The following is a 20374-nucleotide window of genomic DNA, read 5'->3' as shown; positions in this document are numbered from 1 at the left end:
CATCAGACTAGTCCCTCTCTGCCACAGCAGCTCCCTCAGACACAGGAGGATGAAATTTGTATTTGCTATTCCCGAGCCACTGACAGGGTGAATCTGGCCCATGGACTTCTATTGAGTTACCCTAGATTTCTGCCAGTGACCTGAGGGCAGAATTTGATCCAGAAGTACTTCAAGCCAGAAAAAGAAATTTCAAGTGAAGACTTTCTTCCATCCCCGTTATAGCTACCTATTGCAAGTTATTGACTGAAACTCCTGTCTAATTCATGTGGACTGCAACTTCTAGTCCAAGCTCTATTTTCTATTGTTCAATTTCTTACATCACACTCAGCACCAAATTATAGCATTAGATATGAATGTCCCTGCTTTAGGCTTAACAGTGTCCTTGGTTCATAGGCTTAACAACAGTCTTTAGGGTTTGATTCTCCCTTGATATACTTGTGTATTGCCTGCTGTGGACAATGGAAGTTGCCCGCATGTGTTCAGGGGAGAATAACCTCCTTGGGCTTTTTGCTTACATTACCCTGGTGTCAATCTAGGGGTGAGGAGAGCAGTGTTACACTGGTGTAAAACGAGTATAAGTGAGATCATTCACAGCCCTTGTTACATATTGATTTGATTGAAGGAGATTTTTCCAATGTGTATTTAGCTGCATTTTAAAATATATTCAGCAAAAGAGACTCCAACAGCCTGTAGATCATTGACATAATAATCTATAAATTATTTTGACAGCAAACATATTTACACCTCCTGTAATGGCCCCAAATCTCAGCTCTGTCAAGTGATACAAGCTTGGGATCACCTAGTCTGGGAGATTTAATCCACAGACTACAGTTAGGAAAGAATACATTTGCTCCTTCTAGTCATATGATTTATTGCAGCAATAGTTTACATACAGTATTTTAAAATTAATGCATAATGTAATGCATGTGCTTTGTACTGTGTGCATGCACTGTAAATACACAAACTAAACAAAAAAAGGGGAGTAGTTGTATGTGTATTTTAGCTATTTTATTTTAAAAAGTGCAAGATGTTAATCATTTTAATTTTTTAGTTATTACCTAAAGGTACTGGACTAATGACTTATAAAAATAAGTTTTAAAGAACTCACTAGGATGAGATTTTATAGGCTGAGATTTTATGCACGCTCCAGCCTAGAACAAATGGCTGGCACTGACTTGGAATTTTACTATGGGGGAACTCCCAGTGTTCAGTAAACCCCAAGCTTCAATTTCACTAAACTTTTTTAGACCTTAACAAAGAGAAGACTTAGATCAGGGGTAGGCAACCTATGGCACAGGTGCCGAAGTCTGCACGCAAGCTGATTTTCCTGGCCACCAGTCCGGGGGGCTCTGCATTTTAATTTAATTTTAAATAAAGCTTCTTAAACATTTTAAAAAACCTTATTTACTTTACATACAACAATAGTTTAGTTATATATTATAGACTTAGAGAAAGAGACCTTCTAAAAACATTAAAATGTATTATCCGCACACAAAACCTTAAATTAGAGTGAATAAATGAAGACTCAGCACACCACTTCTGAAAGGTTGCAGACCCCCGACTTAGAGGAATTGTCCATTAGCTGAATTTCTCAAATTTATTTACATTTATGAATGAATATATCTGAATTGGTAAGTAAAACTAAGGCATATAGACACAGCAACACTATTAACAACAGAACAAAGTAAATATGAGTTTTGACAGTGAAAAATCAACAGACCCCAGGGTATGCAAGATGTGAGTGTCTGTGTGCATACTGGGTGTGTCTATTTAGGTCTATATGCCTTAGTCGGGCTGTGGATGTCCGTGTTTGTGTTTGCCTAGGTGCATTAGGCATGTTTGAATCCTAGGACACGTACGTGTACCTGTTTAAGGGCCAGATCCGGCAGTTGCTACGTGTCTTCAATTTCCTGTCATTTCTGTGGGAGCTAACAGGGCTCAGCACCTGGCATCGTCAAGCCGTGTGTGTGTGTGTGTGTGTGTGTGTGTGTGTGTGTGTGTGTGTGTGTGTGTGTGTTTAGAAATGCCTGAGTCTGTCTGTATATGCATTAGGGGTGTCTGTGTTTGGGGTGTCTATGTAGGAACAGCTGAGGGTCCGTGTAGGCAGGGCTGAGTGCTAGTCATGTAAAGCGGGGGGTGGAGGTTACTGTGCAGGGTTTGTGTGCCAGTGTGTTACAGCAGCCCAAGGTGCATACAGTATGTGTCCAGGGGACCTCGGAGAAGTTCACCAGCTCCCCCGCATTCTCTGTCCCCAGCCTGCGGTCAGGCAGCCCGGCTCTGCTGTCACTCCCATTTCTTGCAGCCAATGGCACAGCCTGCTGTCACCCTCACCCCACCCCCTCCTGGGAGTAAGGGGAGGGGTGTGTGCTGGGGAGGGGAGGTCGGAGGGGAGGAAGGGGGGTGAAGAGAGTTGAATGACTGAACTTTCTTGTTTAGTTTCTGCAGCGCTGAGGTTTCCCCCCCAGTCCAGTCCAGCACCAGATCGGAGCTTATCCGGGCGTCTCTTGCTCTCTGCGGCACCCCTTCCTCTCCTCAGCACCCACCCACCGCACAGCGATGGTGCTAAAGGATCCCGCCGTGTCTCTGACCCTTTTCCTTTGGATTACGGCTTACTGGGGCTGCCTGGCTACAGCTGCCGGGGTTTCTGCTGCTCGCAAGCAGGACGAGTCTTTCTCCACTGTCAGTGTCTACAGAGCCAGATGCACCTCCAGGTGCCTGAGCCTGCAGATCACTCGCATATCTGCCTTCTTCAAGCATTTCCAGGTACGGTAACAGCGCAGTAGGGAAAGAGAGACCCCGCACCCGCACCTTGCCCCCTCGCCACGCGCTCTCCACGCGTGCAAGCCCTCGGCACAGTGACGCTGCTGGGCAGAGATCCCCAAGTCTGGGGAGTGCACGTTCAGGGTGGGGTGCTGTGGGGGGCGGGATGGGGTGCTAGTGTGTGTATATGGGACGGCTTGGAGTTCATCACCTCTTCTTTGCAAACTTCTCGGGCCGGAGTTTCCAAAAGAGGTTCCTTATGCCACAGGATGCACATTTTCCCCACCTCTCTGCGATCGCCCCAGAGGCTGGGCAGGTGGAAACCCTTAACGCCAACACAAGGAACGCCCAGGGAGACCAGAACTAGAATGAGTGGCATTCCGGACCGGTCCTCACGCTGTGCAAACAAGACTTTTATCCTGGCACAGGGTCTTGACGGGGCAGATCGCTGTGCTTGCTGTGTGTTTAGCTAAATGCTCCCATTGACTATTAATTGCATTTTTAAATGTCCTCGCCCTGCTGGAACCGGGGTTGTTTGTGCAGGCGTTGTTGGCAGGGTTATTTCACTGAAGCGGGCAGTTTGTGCCAGGGGAAGGCGACTTATGCAGACAAGGCAGCTCTCTTCCCTCTCATAGGTGCTCAGTTTGCTTTGCACTTCTGTCTCTGATAGATACTTTGACAACACAGGGGTTGCAGCCCAGAGCCTCCGAGGGCTTCTGAATTCATACCTGGGCGACAGGCGATATCCTGGCATGGTTCGCTGAGCGCACACGTCTCTCATTTTTAGGAGATTTAAGAGCGGTGTGAAAACTAAATAGGACAAGACACTGGTGCCTTGCGGGTGTGTGTGTGTGGGGGGGGGGAAGGCAAAGGCAGGATTAAATGCTGAAGAAAGTCTGAGGGGCAGATGATCTGAGCTTTCTTTGTTCTGCTGTTAAGAAGCAAGTGTTTATTACTGTTCATTGTAGCATTGTAGTTGGATTTCTCTTATGTTCTACTTGAACATAAGAGGATGTTTTCTTAAGGGCGATGGCCAAGAGTTTGTAGCATCTGTTCCGATCTTCCAGAATAAAAGCGTTTGGGGAGTTGGTGGTTATAATCGAACTAAAAATTATGCTACAGGCTATGAGGGACAAATGTCTATGTGGTGGTGGAGAAGCTGATGATGATGGGGGAGGAATGGGACACGACTTTGGGATATAGGTCGAGACCTGTCTGGAGCAAAATGAACCACACCTAAATTGGTGGGTCAAAAAGCATATATAACATCGCGGACGAGATCTTAAGAAATCGTGTATCCAACTCGTTATGTCCACACCTTCCCTCTAGACAACCTCTCCCTCTCCGACCTCCCCACCTGTTTCGTGGTGATGAAAAACACTGGACTGTATCGACCAGAAGGAAATGGTGAAAACACTTTAAATTGAACATAACAACAGCCCTATCTCCCCTTAATAAACTGGCCTCTCATCTATTTGAACAGAGGGACTCATTAGCATTGTAGAGATATGTCTCAAAACACGGATGGGGAAAAGGTGAGAGGCAGGTGATTGTGTTCTCTGCTGTCTGTGCTTTTAGAGTGCATCGAAACAAACAAAAACTGCTGGGGAAATAGTTGTATAAAGTCGTTTTGTTTATCCAGAGCAAAGGAGTTCACATGAAATGTTGGGCTTTTTAAAAATCGGATCACCGATACATATTTTAAATTCAATTGGAAAATAAAACCCAAATGTTTTGATGTTTAGATTGCAACAGGAGCTTCCTAGTAGTATCTGTAGCTGAATTTAAGAATAAAAAGCCTGGGAATGCAAAATAGCCCCTCTTAAATGGGGGTGGAGAGCTTGGGGTACTATAATGACTGTCCATATGGAAAGAAAGGGCAAGGGGAAAGTATTTGAACCTGCATATTTGCCTGTGTGGCAAAGAGCACGTGCAGTCCCAAGGTTTTACCTGAAGATGTCCTGGATTTTGAAACAGCAAAGTGCTTGCTATGAAAATGTCTTCGTCTCAGAAAACGTCTCGAAAGCAGGAAAAACATGAAAAACAGTTCTTTATCTTGGAGTGAGCTTAGTATTTTTTTATTGCACTGTCAGTCGATTGTAACTTATTTGTTTTAGAGTTTCAGTGGCTAAGGCGCCAGTTTAGATCAAGCCAATTCCTAGTGAAAGGCTTTTTTTGTTTTTTCTTGGCATGATTTCTTTTCCGAAGTAAAACTGCTGACAGAATGCACATTGCCAAACAATACTGATTACATTTTAATTAGCTAGAGTGAAATAAGCTGCAAATTACTCAGTTAGGACTTAATAACAGGCTGCTTTTTTTTTTTATAATCAGTTGCAAATCTTGGAGTTTTAACCCTAACTTGGTAAAGCACGATGAAATTAATCTAAATTACAGAGGATTAAGCTCTCTTTAGATATGAAACGATTGTAATGTTTAGAAGAAAATGATCTCATTTATAAAAGTTAAGCTTCCCATTGTCTTTTAATGAAAGAAGGAAGGACTGTTTCATAGGGTGCATTCACATACAGACCTAAGGCGACATTATTCAGTGATGAGAACTACCCTCAACTTCCATCTCTAAAGTAGCAGTTGCTGAAGTTCTTTCACTGCAGAGGATGTCACATTATCTCATTATCTGACTCAGCCTTTGAAGTGACCCAAACATTAACTCAGCCCAACAGCAAGAGTAAAGTTCTGTATTATCTCACTAAAGATCACATGAAGAACAGGCAGTGCCAGTGTTTAATTTGTAGTGAAAGAGGTGCTGGGCCTTAAGCAATTGTTTTTCTTTCATAACTGATGCAGCAAGCCAGAAGTGCCAGGGCTATGAACTGCTAAACTAGAGGCCTGGCACAAATTAAGTACTGTGCAGTGCCTGTCTTGAGAAGATCTTCTGCTTTTCCTCATCCCCTCAACTGCAGTCACTCAGTAATTGGGGGCCAGCCGGATAGCTCTGGAGCACAGCAGCGAGTGGTGCTGCTGCTGAATGACACATGACTCCTGGGAGCTGCCCTGCATTGTAGAGTGAAGGGTGCTAAAAACACGTCATTTAGGATGTGATAGCAAAAACATCAAGTCATCTGAACAATGAAGAAATCAGTGAAGGGTAAGGATTATTTCTATAATTCCTTTTCTTTCCCCCATTGTCCTGCCCAGAGCTAGTCAATATTTTTCAAATTTTCAAAATTCTGACTATATTTTTCGTGAAGAAAATGGAATTATCACCATTTTCATCATTCTTTAAATCACCTCTACTTTTTGACAGGCCACTGGAATGCTCTGTTTTGTTTAACTTCACTGCCTCACTTTCTCCATGGAAATGCTAGTATTTAACTACCTCTGAGGGGTGTCTGACACCTGAGGTACTCCTAGGATGCCGCCCCACACACCTATTTAAGGGTGCACCTTCACTAGGAAGAAGGTATGTTCTAACCATGTTTTAGCTAATGTGTGGTAAAAACCCTTGGTAAGACAAGATAATTTTTTAGTTTTCATACACATTAGCAAGTTCTATCCTGTGGTCCCCATACTCACTGATGTATATGAGCACCTCACAATCTTCAGTGAGTAAACTAGGTAAACCAAGCAAACTAGGGAAATATGGTTTTGACAAAAGTACTATAAGGTGGGTGCAAAACTGGTTTAAAGGCTGTACTCAAAGAGTAGTTATCAATGGTTCATGTCAAACGGTGAGACTGTATTTAGTAGGATCCCACAGAGGTCAATCCTGGATCTGGTACTAGTCAATATTTTCAATAATGACTTGGATAATGAAATGGAGAGTATGCTTATAAAATCTGCAGATGACATCAAACTGGGAGGGGTTGGCAAGCACTGTGGAGGACAGGATTAGAATTCAAAACAACCTCGCCAAATTGGAGAATTGATCTGAAATCAACATGGTGAAATTCAATAAAAAGAAGTGCAAAGTAGGTCAGTTAGGGTGTGATACTGTTGTGAAAAAGGCTAATGTCATTCTGGGGTGTATTAACAGGATGCATTATGTAAGACATGGGGTTTTTGTCTCAATCTACTCAGCACTGGTGGGGCCTCAGCTAGAGTACTATGTCCAGTTATGGGAACCACATTTTAAGAAAGATGTGAACAATTTGGAGAGAGTCCAGATGAGAGCAACAAAATAGATAAAAGGTTTAGAAAACTTGACCTATGAGGAAAGGTTTAAAACTTGTTTAGTCTTGAGAAAAGAAGACTGAGGGTGGACCTGATAAGAGTCTTCATGTATTACTCCTGGGGAATTCTGTGCAAAAAAATTTAAAATTCTGTGCACATTTTAAAATCCTGCATTTTTGGGGGGTCAAAATAATCATCACAGGCAACTGAAGAGCAAGTGAGGGCTGGGGACTCAAACTCGCAATTTATACTGGCTATTGACCATCTCCAAAAAGGTCAGTCTCAAACAGTTCATGGAACACATTTTGATAGGAAACTTTTTCAGTCCAAAAATTTAGACCAGTTCTAATCACTAAAGTACCATAAGCATTTCTAAGGCCATACGGTCCTTTACAATAAAGCTCCTTTATACCACTCTGGCAATGTAAAGGCGTCTTAAAATTTTTACACCTGTTTTATACTCCTGGGGCAATTCACTAAGAACAATGGGAACAATTCACTAAGCAGACAGGCTGCTACATTCCCCTCTGCCTGAGGGAACAGAGCCTGCCCTATGCCTATGTTTTCAGAAATACCCCAAAGCCCTTCCTCTACACGCTGAGCGTGCTGCAATAAGGAACGAGAGGGACAGAGTGTCTCACACACAACTACCAATTCCTTCCCCCCAGGCAGTGATTTACTTCTCTACCAGCTGTTCTTGGTGCCCAAACTGAGCAATCTGCACTGTCAGGGAGTGGGCACATGACAGCTCTTGCGGTTTCCCTTTGCTTCCCTGTCAGAAGTCATTTTTCTGTGGGTAAGCAAAGAAATCTGCAGGGGTCATGAATTCTGTGCACGTGCAGTGATGCAGAGTTCCTCCAGGACTAATATATGTTAAGGGCTGTTATGAAGAGAATTGTGATCAGTTGTTCTCCATGTGCACTAAAGGTAGGATAAGAAGTAATGTGATTAATCTGCAGCAAGGGAGATTTAGGTTAGGTATTAGGAAAAACTTGCTAACTTGGTAAGGAAGGAAGAACAGGCTTCCAGGGGAGTTTGTGGAATCTCCATCATTAGAGATTTTTAAGAACAGGTTAGACAAATCCCTATCCGAGATGGTCTAGTTTTATTTGATCCCACCTCTGCACAGGCAGCTGAATTTGGTGACCTTTTCCGGTCCCTTCCAACCCTACATTTCTAAGATTCTGACTTATCTTTGACCCTGGATTGACAAAGAGTTATTGGAGCGGGGGCCCTTGGCCTTGGGTCTCTCATCTGTCAGTCATACTGTCCCTCCCTATGTATCTCTGCCTCTCTCTCTGGCCCAATGACCAGGGGAGGATCTAGACATTTTGCTGCCCCAAGCACGGAGTCTCCGCTGGTCCTGTGACTTCGGAGGACCTCCTGCAGGTGTGCCTGCTGGAGGTCCGCTGAAGCCGCAGGACCAGCGGACCCTCCACAGGCATGCCTGCTGGAGGTCCACCGAAGCCGCGGGACCAGTGGACCCTTCGCAGGCAAGCCGCTGAAGGCACCTTGTCTGCTGCCCTAGTGGTGACCGGCAGAGCACCCCCCGCGGCTTGCCGCCCCAGGCACGCGCTTGGAGCGCTGGTGCTTGGAGCCGCCCCTGCCAATGATGCATTAAGTATTTATCTGAAGTGGAACAGCTTCAACAGGAAGAGATTGAACACTCTGCAAGAGATGGGAGATCTCAGTTCAAATTCTTTCTCCCCACGAGTGGGGAATTGAACCTGATTCTCCCACATCCCTGGTGAGTGCTCTAACCACTGAGGTAAAAGTAATAAGGTGGGCAGTAGCAGCAGCACCATCTTCCTTGGCCATTTTGCCTGGAGTAAGGCATATGCCTAACTCATTCGTACAAGAAACGCCTTAGGCACCTGAACTGTCTGACTTGAGAAGAGGGGTTGCTGGCTATGAATTGATAGTTGAGATAGGCACCTCCCTGCAGCCCAGACTTAGACACCCATCTCTCTGAGAAGGGTGGGGTTTAGAACACACCTTTTTTGTCAGCATCTACCATTGGTGAGTTTACACATCTTCCTTGCCTAGTGGGCTGTCTTTTGTGGATTGCATTCATAGGTGCCTCTCTCTCACCATTCGTTGTATAGGGAGCTGAGGGCTCTAACTCAGGCTTTGAGAATCACACTGTTCCTGTGATTTTCTAGGTGTCTAAAAGTTAGGCGTTGCAATGCTCAGCATTCCAATGCCTAAATCCTTTTGTGGATCTGAGCCTGTGATTATTATAAATAGCTTCTTGGGTGATATGATCTGCCAGAGGTAAGGAGTTGGCTTGTTAAGGAGTTAGTTTTACACAAACCACTGCAGTTTTTCTCCAAATGTCTTGCTCTATTCTTTTCTACCAAAACTTGAAAGAATCCTGTTCTTCTAAGGGCTAAATCCTTAGATCTTTGTATTTAGGCAGTGTACTGAAAATTAAAGGCATGTAGCAGAGAAAACAGTTCCATACATGTATGTACTTCTTATATGCCCACATGCTTCTGCAAGCCACATAAATATGTTAGGCCAGATTCCTGGCTTACTTGCATTTGCAGTTTACTTTAAATATAATATCTGAGAATATTTGTATTTTCAAGGAGGAGAATATATAATGTATAGTTCTAATGAGGAATAATCAAGCCATTTAGTGTAAACATTTGTTATATTCAGTAAACAATAATTATACTGTGGTGAGAGAATATTCTCATCATTCTAAATGTACCATTCTCTTGTCAATAAATGAATTTAGGAGAGCTACAGTTTTTGACAGATGAAATAAGGCACATTTAAAAAAAAAGTCTCCAATTTTGCTGTGATGTTGCACTCCATATGCTTTATAAAAATGCTTGTAAGTGTGAGTATGATGTAACTGGAATATGCTTTATGTAAAAGATCTCTTGTAAGGTTTCATTACAAAGCTTATGATCTACTGAGTGTGTTCATCCCATTTGTTTGCATGTATTGTTTCTATGCCTGTAGTTAGGAGAATAAGATATAAACTTGTGTTACTGATGTAAACATGTCAAATGGAAGCCATTAAGGATGTTTCAGACTTAATCACCTGTAAATGGCTCTGTTTACTTGCAAATCTTATGGTACCTGCCAGCCAGCCTTGGAAGAATGGAGAATAGGGGTCTCACAGGACATGTCACCATGTCACCTGGTACTGCGATCCATTTAAACCTGGTGCTTTTCCATTTAGAAGAAGGGGTGGGGACCCAGATTCCTGCCTGGTGCCAGAGCTATAAGAGGGGGTGGAAGAGAACAAAGGAGGTAGCTAGTCATGAGAAATCCCAGAGTTACCTGAACTGGAACTAACAAGGACTGTACCGGGAAAAGGGTTGGGCCTAGATTAGAAAGGAGTCTAGTCTGTGAAAGAAGCTTATTGGGGCAGGGAAGGAGAGGCCTGGCAGCTGGGCTCCAGTTTTTTTGCCTCAGTGCGGCGGGACTCCAGGTCTCTCCTTTATTCCTGCCTCTTGGGTGTGTGTGTCCCATCTGCATGAACCCCAGCCACTCAGGGCTGACAACCAGAGCTCTTAAAAAAAAATCCACACAGCTTGTGCCTCCCTTGACACATTCCCGTGCCTCGCTTGGAAGGCCCACCCCATAGTTTAAGAACTGCTGATATAGATAATAGCATTATGATGTTTTTGTTCATTCTTTAACTGCTTCTTAATATGGTCTTACATCTTGTATTCTTTTCTGACTAGTTTTTGACATCTAGATCTCTTACTTGAATGATTATAGTTAACTTCAAATTCAATGATCTCTCTGAAAAGCTCAAATTGTTTCTGTAAATATGCACTTGCACTTCAATTTCATCTGCACAGACTGCCTACTCATCTAGGTCTTTCTCAGCTTTCTCTTTAGACTACCAAATAAATATGTGTCAGCTGCCAATTTAGCCATTTTAATATTTAAATCGTCTTCAAGATCAGTAATTATGTTAAATAATGCTGATCCTAGCAGGTATCTTTGGGGCACCCCAGTGGTAACTTTCTTCCATTTAGACAACCTTATCATTTATCCAGACTGTTTGTCTTCTGTTTCTTCACCAGTTTCTAATTCCAGATAGAATGTTATCTCTCACCCTATGACTACCTAGTTTCCGCCTTTCTAGAGGAACTTTCTCAAAGGCTTTTTGAAAATCCAAATCCTCTTTTCACTAAATTGTTTGTAACATACAGAATTCAGTGTTGGTTTGGCTATCTAGTCTTATATTTACTCTAATCCTCTTGTTGAGATTCATGGTCATAAACTCAAGAGACGTACAGATATGCTAATCCTTTTGAAGGACAGAATCTGAGTGGATCAACAGTTTAGATTGGAGACTGATGGTAGCACATCAAAAGCACAAATCATTCAAAATGTTGGAAAACCAAATCATGGATCTGAGACAATATTAAAGCTTTAAGGCAGAATCTAGTTTTGTGATATGGGTCACTCTGATTTCAATGGGAGGTTTGCCCACTTTCCACATGGCTGAATTTGCTCCTTATAATCCTGCAATTTTGACTGATCAAATTTGGGACCTTTAAATTTGGACAGTGTCCCTTTAAATGTGAAGTACTTTTGTCTGATCATGTCTTAAGTGTAACTTAACTATACAGAAAAATAAGGAAATAATGGATTTATTGAGGAATAAGAGTTGGCAAGGTACTTCCATCCTGCTACATTTTGCCTGTGGCTGCCTAAACATTCTTAAAATAATACTTGTTACTGTCATGCCCTTCAAAAACAATTTTTGTTTTATTTTAGATAGTCTGACCTACAGACCTGATACAAAAATACATTTTCAATGGGAATATTGTTAAAGCTTACATCAGGCCCAGTATTGATGTTATTTTTAAATCTGGAAATGTAGTTCAGAGAAAGAAATATTCAACTTTTAAAAAGTAAATGGATACATTTTTTTCTTGCAGTCTATAGCAGCATGCTAAAGATTAAGGAGGGCTAAATCTGTGAAATACTTATTTTAAATTTAACTTATTAAAACATCATTCACTATCTGGATATGGACTATTGCTGTGATTAACTTGTGTTCTGAAATGCATTTAAAATGTATTTGGTTTAATAAGCTTCCTATGAGGAAAAAATCAATGAGCATCTACAATAGCTTAAAAACCAGACTGATTTTCCTGTATGTTGAACATTTGTAATTTTGCAGAGGGCATATTTCCTAGGAGTGAATGTCAACTTTGTAGGCCTGGGAAAGGAGATTATTATTTACAATCTGGTCCTCTTCTTGTGTGACATAAAAATCATGTTAATTTTTCACTTCCACTGTTATCTGGAATTAGTAGAGATCCAGCTCTGTAAACAGAAAGGATAATCTTTTAGAATTCATATTTTTAAAGGCAAAATGATGACTAATGGGTGTAGTCTGGGAGATAGGGGTATAATGAAAGAGAGGAAACATTGTTTATATTTACTTAGTTATTCAGTACTTAGCAATTAATAAGTTATTGGGTTCTCTGAACAGGTGTAAATCTTGTGGCAAAACAGGACTCAGAAAAGGAGGTAATACTGTGGAACTGCATTCTGCCATATGATCATGATTTTAAGGAATGGTAGGAGAGAAAACAGCACAATAAAGATAATGGATTACAAGAGAGCAGACTTTAGCAAACTCAGGGAATTGGTAGGTAAGATCCCACGGAAAGCAAATCTAAGGAGAAAAACAGTTCAAGAGAGTTGGCAGTTTTTCAAAGGGCACAAGAGCAAACTATCCCACTGAGTAGGAAAGACAGGAAGTATGCCAAGAGACCATCCTGGCTTAACCAGGAGACCTTCAATGATCTGAAACTCAAAAACAAAGCCCTACAAAAAGTAGAAATTCAAATTACAGAGAATGAATAGAGACAAATAACCAAAGTATTTACGGACAAAATTAAAACAAAATTAAAAAGGCCAAAGCAAAGAAATAAGATTAAACTAGCTAGAGACATAAAGGTTAACAAGAAAACATTCTACAAACATTCTACAAATACATTAGAAGCAAGAGGAAGACCAAGGACATCATAGGTCCATTATTCAATGCCGTGGGAGGGAACAATAACAGAAAATGTGGAAATTGCAGAAGTGCTAAATGACTTTTTTATTTTTGTTTTAATCAAAAAGGTTAGCAGCAATTGGACATCTAACATAGTGAATACCAGTGAAAATGAGGTAGGATCAGAGGCTAAAATAGGGAAAGAACAAGTTAAAAATTATTTAGACAAGTCAACTATCTTCAAGTCACCACTAATTGATGACAAATGTCCTAGAATACTCAAGGAGCTGACAGAGGAGACATCTGAGCCATTAGCATTATCATAGAAAAGTCATGGAAGAGAGATTCCAGAGGACTAGAAAAGGGCAAATTTAGTGCCAATCTATAAAAAGAGAAATAAAGACAACCTGGGGAATTGCAGACCAGTGAGCGTCACTTCAGTACCCGGAAAAGGAATGGAGCAAATAATTCAGCAATCAATTTGCGAATACCTAGAAGATAACAGGGTGATAAGTAACATTCAGCATGGATCTGTGAAGAACAAATTGTGTCAAACCAACCTCATAGCTTTCTTTGACAGGGTAACAAACCTGATGGATACGGGGAGAAGTGGTAGATGTGGTATAGCTTGACTTTAATAAGGCTTTTGACACTGTCTCACATGACCTTCTCATACACAAACTAGGGAAATGCAATCTAGATGGAGCTACTAGAAGGTGGGTGCATAACTGGATAGAAATGGTTCCTAGAGAGTAGTTATCAGTGGTTCACAGTCAAGCAGGAAGGGAATATTGAGTGGGGTTCTGCAATGATCATTTTTGGGTCCAGTTCTGTTCAATCAATGATTTAGATAATGGCATAGAGAGTACGCTTATAAAGTTTGCAGATGATACCACGCTGGGAGGGGTTGCGAGTGCTTTGGAGGATAGGATTAAAATTCAAAAAGATCTGGACAAACTGGAGAAATGATCTGAAGTAAATAGGATGAAATTCAAGGAGAACAAATGCAAAGTACTTCACTTAGGAAGGAACAATCAGTTGCACACATACAAAATGGGAAATGACTGCCTACAAAGGAGTACTGCTTGCAAATAGTGACCATAATATAATAACATTTAACATCCTTGTGCTGGGAAGAACATCTCAACAGCCCAACACTGTGGCATTTACTTTCAAAAGGGGGAACTATGCAAAAATGAGGGGGTTAGTTAAACAAAAGTTAAAAGGTACAGTGACTAAAGTGAAATCCCTGCAGGCTGCATGGGTGCTTTTTAAATTAATAGGCAGTAGGTTTAAAACAAATAAAAGGAAGTTCTTCTTCACACAGCGCACAGTCAACTTGTGGAACTCCTTACCTGAGGAGGTTGTGAAGGCTAGGACTATAACAGTGTTTAAAAGAGAACTGGATAAATTCATGGTGGTTAAGTCCATAAATGGCTATTAGCCAGGATGGGTAAAGAATGGTGTCCCTAGCCTCTGTTCGTCAGAGGATGGAGATGGATGGCAGGAGAGAGATCATTTGATCATTGCCTGTTAGGTTCACTCCCTCTGGGGCACCTGGCATTGGCCACTGTCAATAGACAGGTACTGGGCTAGATGAACCTTTGGTCTGACCCGGTACGGCCGTTTTTGTGTTCTTATGTTCTTATGAAAGGATCTGGAGTCATAGTGGATTATAAGCTAAATATGAGTCAACAGTGTTAATACTGTTGCAAAAAAAGCAAACATTATTCTGGGATGCATTAGCATGAATGTTATAAGGAAGACACGAGAAGTAATTCTTCCACTCTACTCTGCACTGATTAGGCCTCAGCTGAAGTACTGTATCCATTTCTGGGTGCCATATTTCAGGAAAGATGTGGACAAATAGGAGAAAGTCCAAAGAAGAGCAACAAAAATGATTAAAGTTCTAGAAAACATGACCTATGAGGGAAGATAGAAAAAACTGGGTTTGTTTTGTCTGGAGAAGACTGAGAGGGGACATGATAATAGTTTTCAAGTACATAAAAGGATGCTGCAATGTGGATAGAGAAAAAACTGTGCTTTTTAACCTGTGAGGATGGGACAAGAAGCAATCAGCTTAAATAGCAGTTAGGCTGGACATTAGGAAAAACTTCCTAATTGTCAGGGTTGTTAAGCCCTAGAATAAATTTCTTAGGGAGGTTGTGGAATCTCCATCACTGGAGATTTCTGAGAGCAGATTAGACAAACACCTGTCAGAGATGGTCTAGAGATAATACTAAGTCCAGCCATGAGGGAACTGGACTAGATGACCTCTTAAGATCCCTTCCAGTCCTATGAATCTATGATTTTATGTTTCCCGCAGCTGGGCCTTATGGTCCTACAAAGCCCTCCGTAGTCAATGGAAAGATTACCACTGATTTCAATTGGGTCAGATCAGACAGGAGCGCTGATACTTGCTTTGTCAGCCAAGAAGAAGAGCACTGTGAGCCTTCTGCTCCAAGTGCAGTCCTATCCCTGTTCCAGTCTTTTAATGCCCCAGAGATTAAAGGACAAGAAAAGAGGTCTGGGAATTTGAATGTTACATTTCAGGCATCTGAGACTTGAAAATATCACGCCTTTCTTCCCTAATTAAAAAAACCCAAAACACAGAAAAAAAACACTGTACTAGTACCCTGGTAACAAAATGGCAGTTGCTCCAGGTTAATCAAGGCACCTGGGGCCAATTAAGATCTTTCTAGAAGGCAGTGGAGATAGCTACTTTAATTAGAACACCTGCAGCCAATCAAGGCAGGCTAATCAGGGCACCTGAGTTTAAAAAGGAGCTCACTCCGGTCAGGGAGGGAGGAGCTGGGAGCAAGAGGGCAAGGAGCTGAGAGTGAACTGTTGGAGGACTGAGGAGGCCAAGCATTATCAGCCACCAGGAGGAAGGTCCTGTGATGAGGATAAAGAAAGTGTTTGGAGGAGGCCATGGGGAAGTAGCCCAGGGAGTTGTAGCTGTCATGCAGCTGTTACAGGAGGCACTATAGACAGCTGCAATCCACAGGACCCTGGGCTGGAACCTGGAGTAGAGGGTGGGCCTGGGTTCCCCACAAATCTCCCAACTCCTGATCAGACACAGGAGGAGCTGACCCAGACTGTGGGTTCCACAAGAGGGGAAGATCGCTGAGGTGAGTAAATCTGTCAATAAGCGCAGGACCCACCAAGGTAGAGGAGGAACTTTGTCACACTTAATATGCTAAAATCTATTGAGATTACTACTAACCATATTGCTATACAGTACAAAAAGTTACAGGTGTGACATCCTCTGGCCCTTGTAATGTAGTGAAGTCACACCTGTAACTTTTTGTACTGTATGTCACACCACCAACTTATGAAAGTCTATCTGAGAGCAAAGACCTCACCCTTTCACATGCTTTCCACATGTGCTTCTTTAGGCAGCTGACATTACAATCAAGCTGCCAAGTTTTCAGGTGGATCCAATAGTAGTGTAGCATGGATGAAGGAACAGATGTCAGAATTTCTCTGAATAGATTTCTGCTGCTCACATTCACAAGTGAAACAAAGATTGAACTTGGTAGCAAGAACAGGATGGCAATAGCCTCTTACCTCTAACTAGTGCAACAACTGACTCCTCTCTCCTTGCTTATTTTTCTTTCATTATATAGATCTGTCTCTATTTCTTTTTTCCTGGATCCCTACCCCTCAATTTTATTATAGAATAACCTCCAAAATAACACTTTTGAACTTTAAGGCTATGCTTTTACAAGTAATTACACTTGAGACACATTGCTGTGATTTGGCATTGCCACTGCCTTCCTGAGACAGCCTTGTAATTCACATTAATCTGTTATTATTTTTGTTATTGTTTATTTGTATTACTGGAGCTCCTAAGATCAAGACCTCATTGTGCTAGAACCTATACAGTCATTTATGGAAAAGTTCTTGCTCAAGATCTTGTAATTTAGATTACAACAGACCACATCACAGGAATGAAACAAGCAAGATAGGGATAGGAAGAAAGCTGGGGGGGGAGGATGAGGTAACAGTAAAAGCAGTCCCTAACACAATGAGATTCAGTCATGGCTTTTTTAGAATTTAAGATCCAATATACAGCTTGATTCATCCCTGCAATAGAGTTATACTGATGTAAAACTGGAGTAACACAGTAGTGAATCACACCATAATCTGTTTTCCCCCATTTTTCTTAGTCAAAAAAGTTATTTATTTTATATTTATATACATCTGGAGATATACCTATCCCATAGAGCTGGAAGGGACCTTGAAAGGTAATTGAGTCTAGTCCCCTGCCTTCATTAGCAGGACCACTTTTTGCCCCAGATCCCTAAATAGCCCCCTCAAGGAGTGAACTCAAAAGGGTGGATTTAGCAGGCCAATGATCAAACCACTGAGCTATCCCTCCCCCTAAATATATATAATATGTTTACTTTTGATCCATACATAGCAGCTCTGTGAAGAGACCTGCACATAAGAACCTTGAACTGTCCCATATTCTTTTCAATTTAGTGATTTATTCCTGTGCCACTATGAGCTAATAGATCATGAACTAACCAACAGTCCTTTGATCACTGTAGATCTGCAGCTGGTGAAAGAAGCATGTGGGGTAGGTAAATTGACAGAAGCAGGTTGAAGCACTCTTTTGATGAAGAGATTGTATCCCTCTATCTCTTTACACAGTGCTGAATATCAGCTCCACGACTCATTTTACAGAGTAGTTAAGGAAAGGGGATGTTTTTGTTGTATCCTAGTGGCAGGTGGCAGCCTGCCTTTGGATCTTCATAATTGATATTTTTTTGAATTTTAAAGCAGCAGGAAACATAACAGGCTATTTGTAAGTCAGCTGTGTAAACACATCTTCCATCCAGTAACCAATGAATTCTTGATGAGCAAGGAGCATGTGAATGGTATTGGATGTTATGTACCTAGCATATTAGCTTATCATGCCATAAAGTTTCATTTAATCACACGCGTACGCGCACGCACACGCGCACACACACACACACACACACACACACACACACACACACCTTTAGTACTGAAAAACACTGGAAAAAATTCACAATGGTGATCAAACCCTGGACAGTTATTTATAATTAGAAAATAGTTTGACTGTTTACCATAATTTTGGAAATCTTACTGCTCTCTAATTTCTACTAGCTAAAAAGGCAGCAACCTGGTTCAGACCTGCAAGCTAAAACAATAAACTTCAGCCATTTTCTAACTCACAAATGTAGGAAGTATTTGTAGTTTGTGAAATTCATACCATCTGTCTTCGTTCAAGGGATGAAAACCATTACTTTCATATAAATTAATGTGTCCCTATGTAAAAAACCCCACAAACTGTACACTGCAGTGTACTGACAGCCAGTAGCTCTTCTACAGTTTCTGGTCTTTCAGTTTTTCTTCTGATTTTTATTTGTTCATTTTCTGTTTATGAAATGTCCCCCATCTTTAAGATTCTCATGGTGACATTTTCAGAAGAGTTCAATGTTGGCCAACTCTGTTGATCTTGTTTTGAGCAGGGGATTGGACTAGATGACCTCCTGAGGTATCTTCTAACCCTAATCTTCTATGATTCTATGAACTCTGGTCCTTTTGAAGTCAATGGTAAAACTCCCATTGATTTTAATTGGATTTAGACCAGTGGTCACCAACCCATTGATCGTGATCAACTGGTTGACCTGGAGCCTCTGCCAGTTGATTGTTATCTCTGGGCTGCTAAAAGTCTGGTGGCACAGCAGACCTCAGGGAGGCTGCCTGCCTGCCATGGCCTCACGCTGCTCCTGGAAGTGTCTGGCTGCTGGCATGGCTCTGCAGCCCCTGGAGCGGAGGCAGCTCTGTGCACTGCCCCTGCCCCCAGCACTGTCCGCGCAGCTGCCATTGGCTGGGGGATTGCACTTTCAGGCGCAGGCAGCACATGGAGATCCACTGCCTCCCCCACCCCCCAGGGGCCACAGAGACATGCCAGCAGCCAGATACTTCTGGGAGAGGTGTGGGGCCACAGCAGGCAGGCAGCCTGCCTCAGACCCACTGTGCTGCCATCTGGGAGCCACCTGTGGTAAGTGCCTTCTGGCCAGAGCCTCCACCTCTCACCCCCTTCTGCACCCCAACCCCCTATCCTAGCCTGGAGCCCCCTCCTGCACCAAACTCCCTCACCCTCTCCTGCACCTCACTACTCTTACCCGTCTTGGACCCCCCTCCTGCACCAAACTCCCTCCCAGAGCTCACACTCCCACCCTCTCCTGTGCTCCAACACTCTTTAGCAAAGCTTTTGATACGGTCTCCCACAGTATTCTTGCCTGTAAGTTAAAGATGTATGGGCTGGATGAATGGACAAAAGGTGGATAGAAAGCTGGCTACATTGTGGAGCTCAACAGGTAGTGATCAACGGCTCCATGTCTAGTTGGTAGCTGGTTTCAAGCGGAGTGCCCCAAGGGTCAGTCCTGGGGCCGGTTTTGTTCAATATCTTCATTAATGATCTAGAGGATGGCGTGGACTGCACTCTCAGCAAGTTTGCAGATGACATTAAACTTGGAGGAGTGGTAGATACACTGGAGGGTAGGGATAGGATACAGAGGGACATAGACAAATTAGAGGATTGGACAAAAGAAACCTGATGAGGTTCAACAAGGACAAGTGCAGAGTCCTGCACTTAGGACGAAAGAATCCTATTCACTGTTACAGACTAAGGACCGAATGGCTAGGCAGCAGTTCTGCAGAAAAGGACCTAGGGTTTACAGTGGACAAGAAGCTGGATATGAGTCAACAGTGTGTCCTTGTTGCCAAGAAGGCTAACGGCATTTTGGGCTGTATAAGTAGGGACATTGGCAGCAGATTGAGGGATGTGATCATTCCTCTCTATTCGACATTGGTGAGGCTTCATCTGGAGTATTGTGTCCAGTTTTGGACCAAACACTACACGGAGGATGTGGAAAAATTGGAAAGAGTCCAGCAGAGGGCAACAAAAATGATTAGGGAGCTGGAGCACATGACTTATGATGAGAGGCTGAGGGAACTGGGATTGTTTAGTCTGCAGAAGAGAAGAATGAGGGGGGATTTGATAGCTTCTTGCAACTACCTGAAAGGAGGTTCCAAAGAGGATGGATCTAGACTGTTCTCAGTGGTACCTGATGACAGAACAAGGAGTAATGGTCTCAAGTTGCAGTGGGGGAGGTTTAGGTTGGATATTAGGAAAAACTTTTTCACTAGGAGGGTGGTGGAGCACTGGAATGGGTTACCTAGGGAGGTGGTGGAATCTTCTTCCTTAGAGGTTTTTAAGGTCAGGCTTGACAAAGCCCTGGGTATTGGTCCTCTTGGGGATTGGTCCTGCTTTGAGCAGGGGTTTGGACTAGATGACCTCCTGATATTATATTATTCTATTATTCTTCCCCAGCCCGGGAACTCCTTCCCAGAGCCTACGCCCCTCACCCCCCTTACACTGCAATCCCCGTACCAGCCCAAAGCCTTGATTTGCTTGGTTTCTTGGAAAACACCAGAAAGCACCCATTCTAA

The 20374-nt window shown here is 42.5% G+C and overlaps 1 protein-coding gene across 2 annotated transcripts in view; it reads left to right on the top strand.

Annotated features, from left to right (window-relative positions):
• The first annotated feature begins 2170 nt into the window (after positions 1-2170).
• ANOS1 (anosmin 1) overlaps positions 2171-20374 on the top strand; it is a 179072-nt gene continuing 160868 nt past the window's right edge. The window contains exons 1-2 of one of the 2 annotated variants that reach the window (XM_030572375.1): positions 2171-2187; positions 2437-2763. In XM_030572375.1, the coding sequence (XP_030428235.1) occupies positions 2557-2763 (207 nt within the window). In that variant the 5' untranslated portion in view covers positions 2171-2187; positions 2437-2556. Of the gene's footprint in view, positions 2188-2405; positions 2764-20374 lie in introns of those variants that run through there. The other variant, XM_030572367.1, reaches the window with a different exon arrangement.

Source organism: Gopherus evgoodei, chromosome 1 (genome assembly GCF_007399415.2).
Source record: "Gopherus evgoodei ecotype Sinaloan lineage chromosome 1, rGopEvg1_v1.p, whole genome shotgun sequence".
NCBI classification, from domain to species: Eukaryota; Metazoa; Chordata; order Testudines; family Testudinidae; genus Gopherus; species Gopherus evgoodei.
Note: the sequence above shows the minus strand (reverse complement) of the source record. Positions and strands in the feature narration are given on the sequence as shown.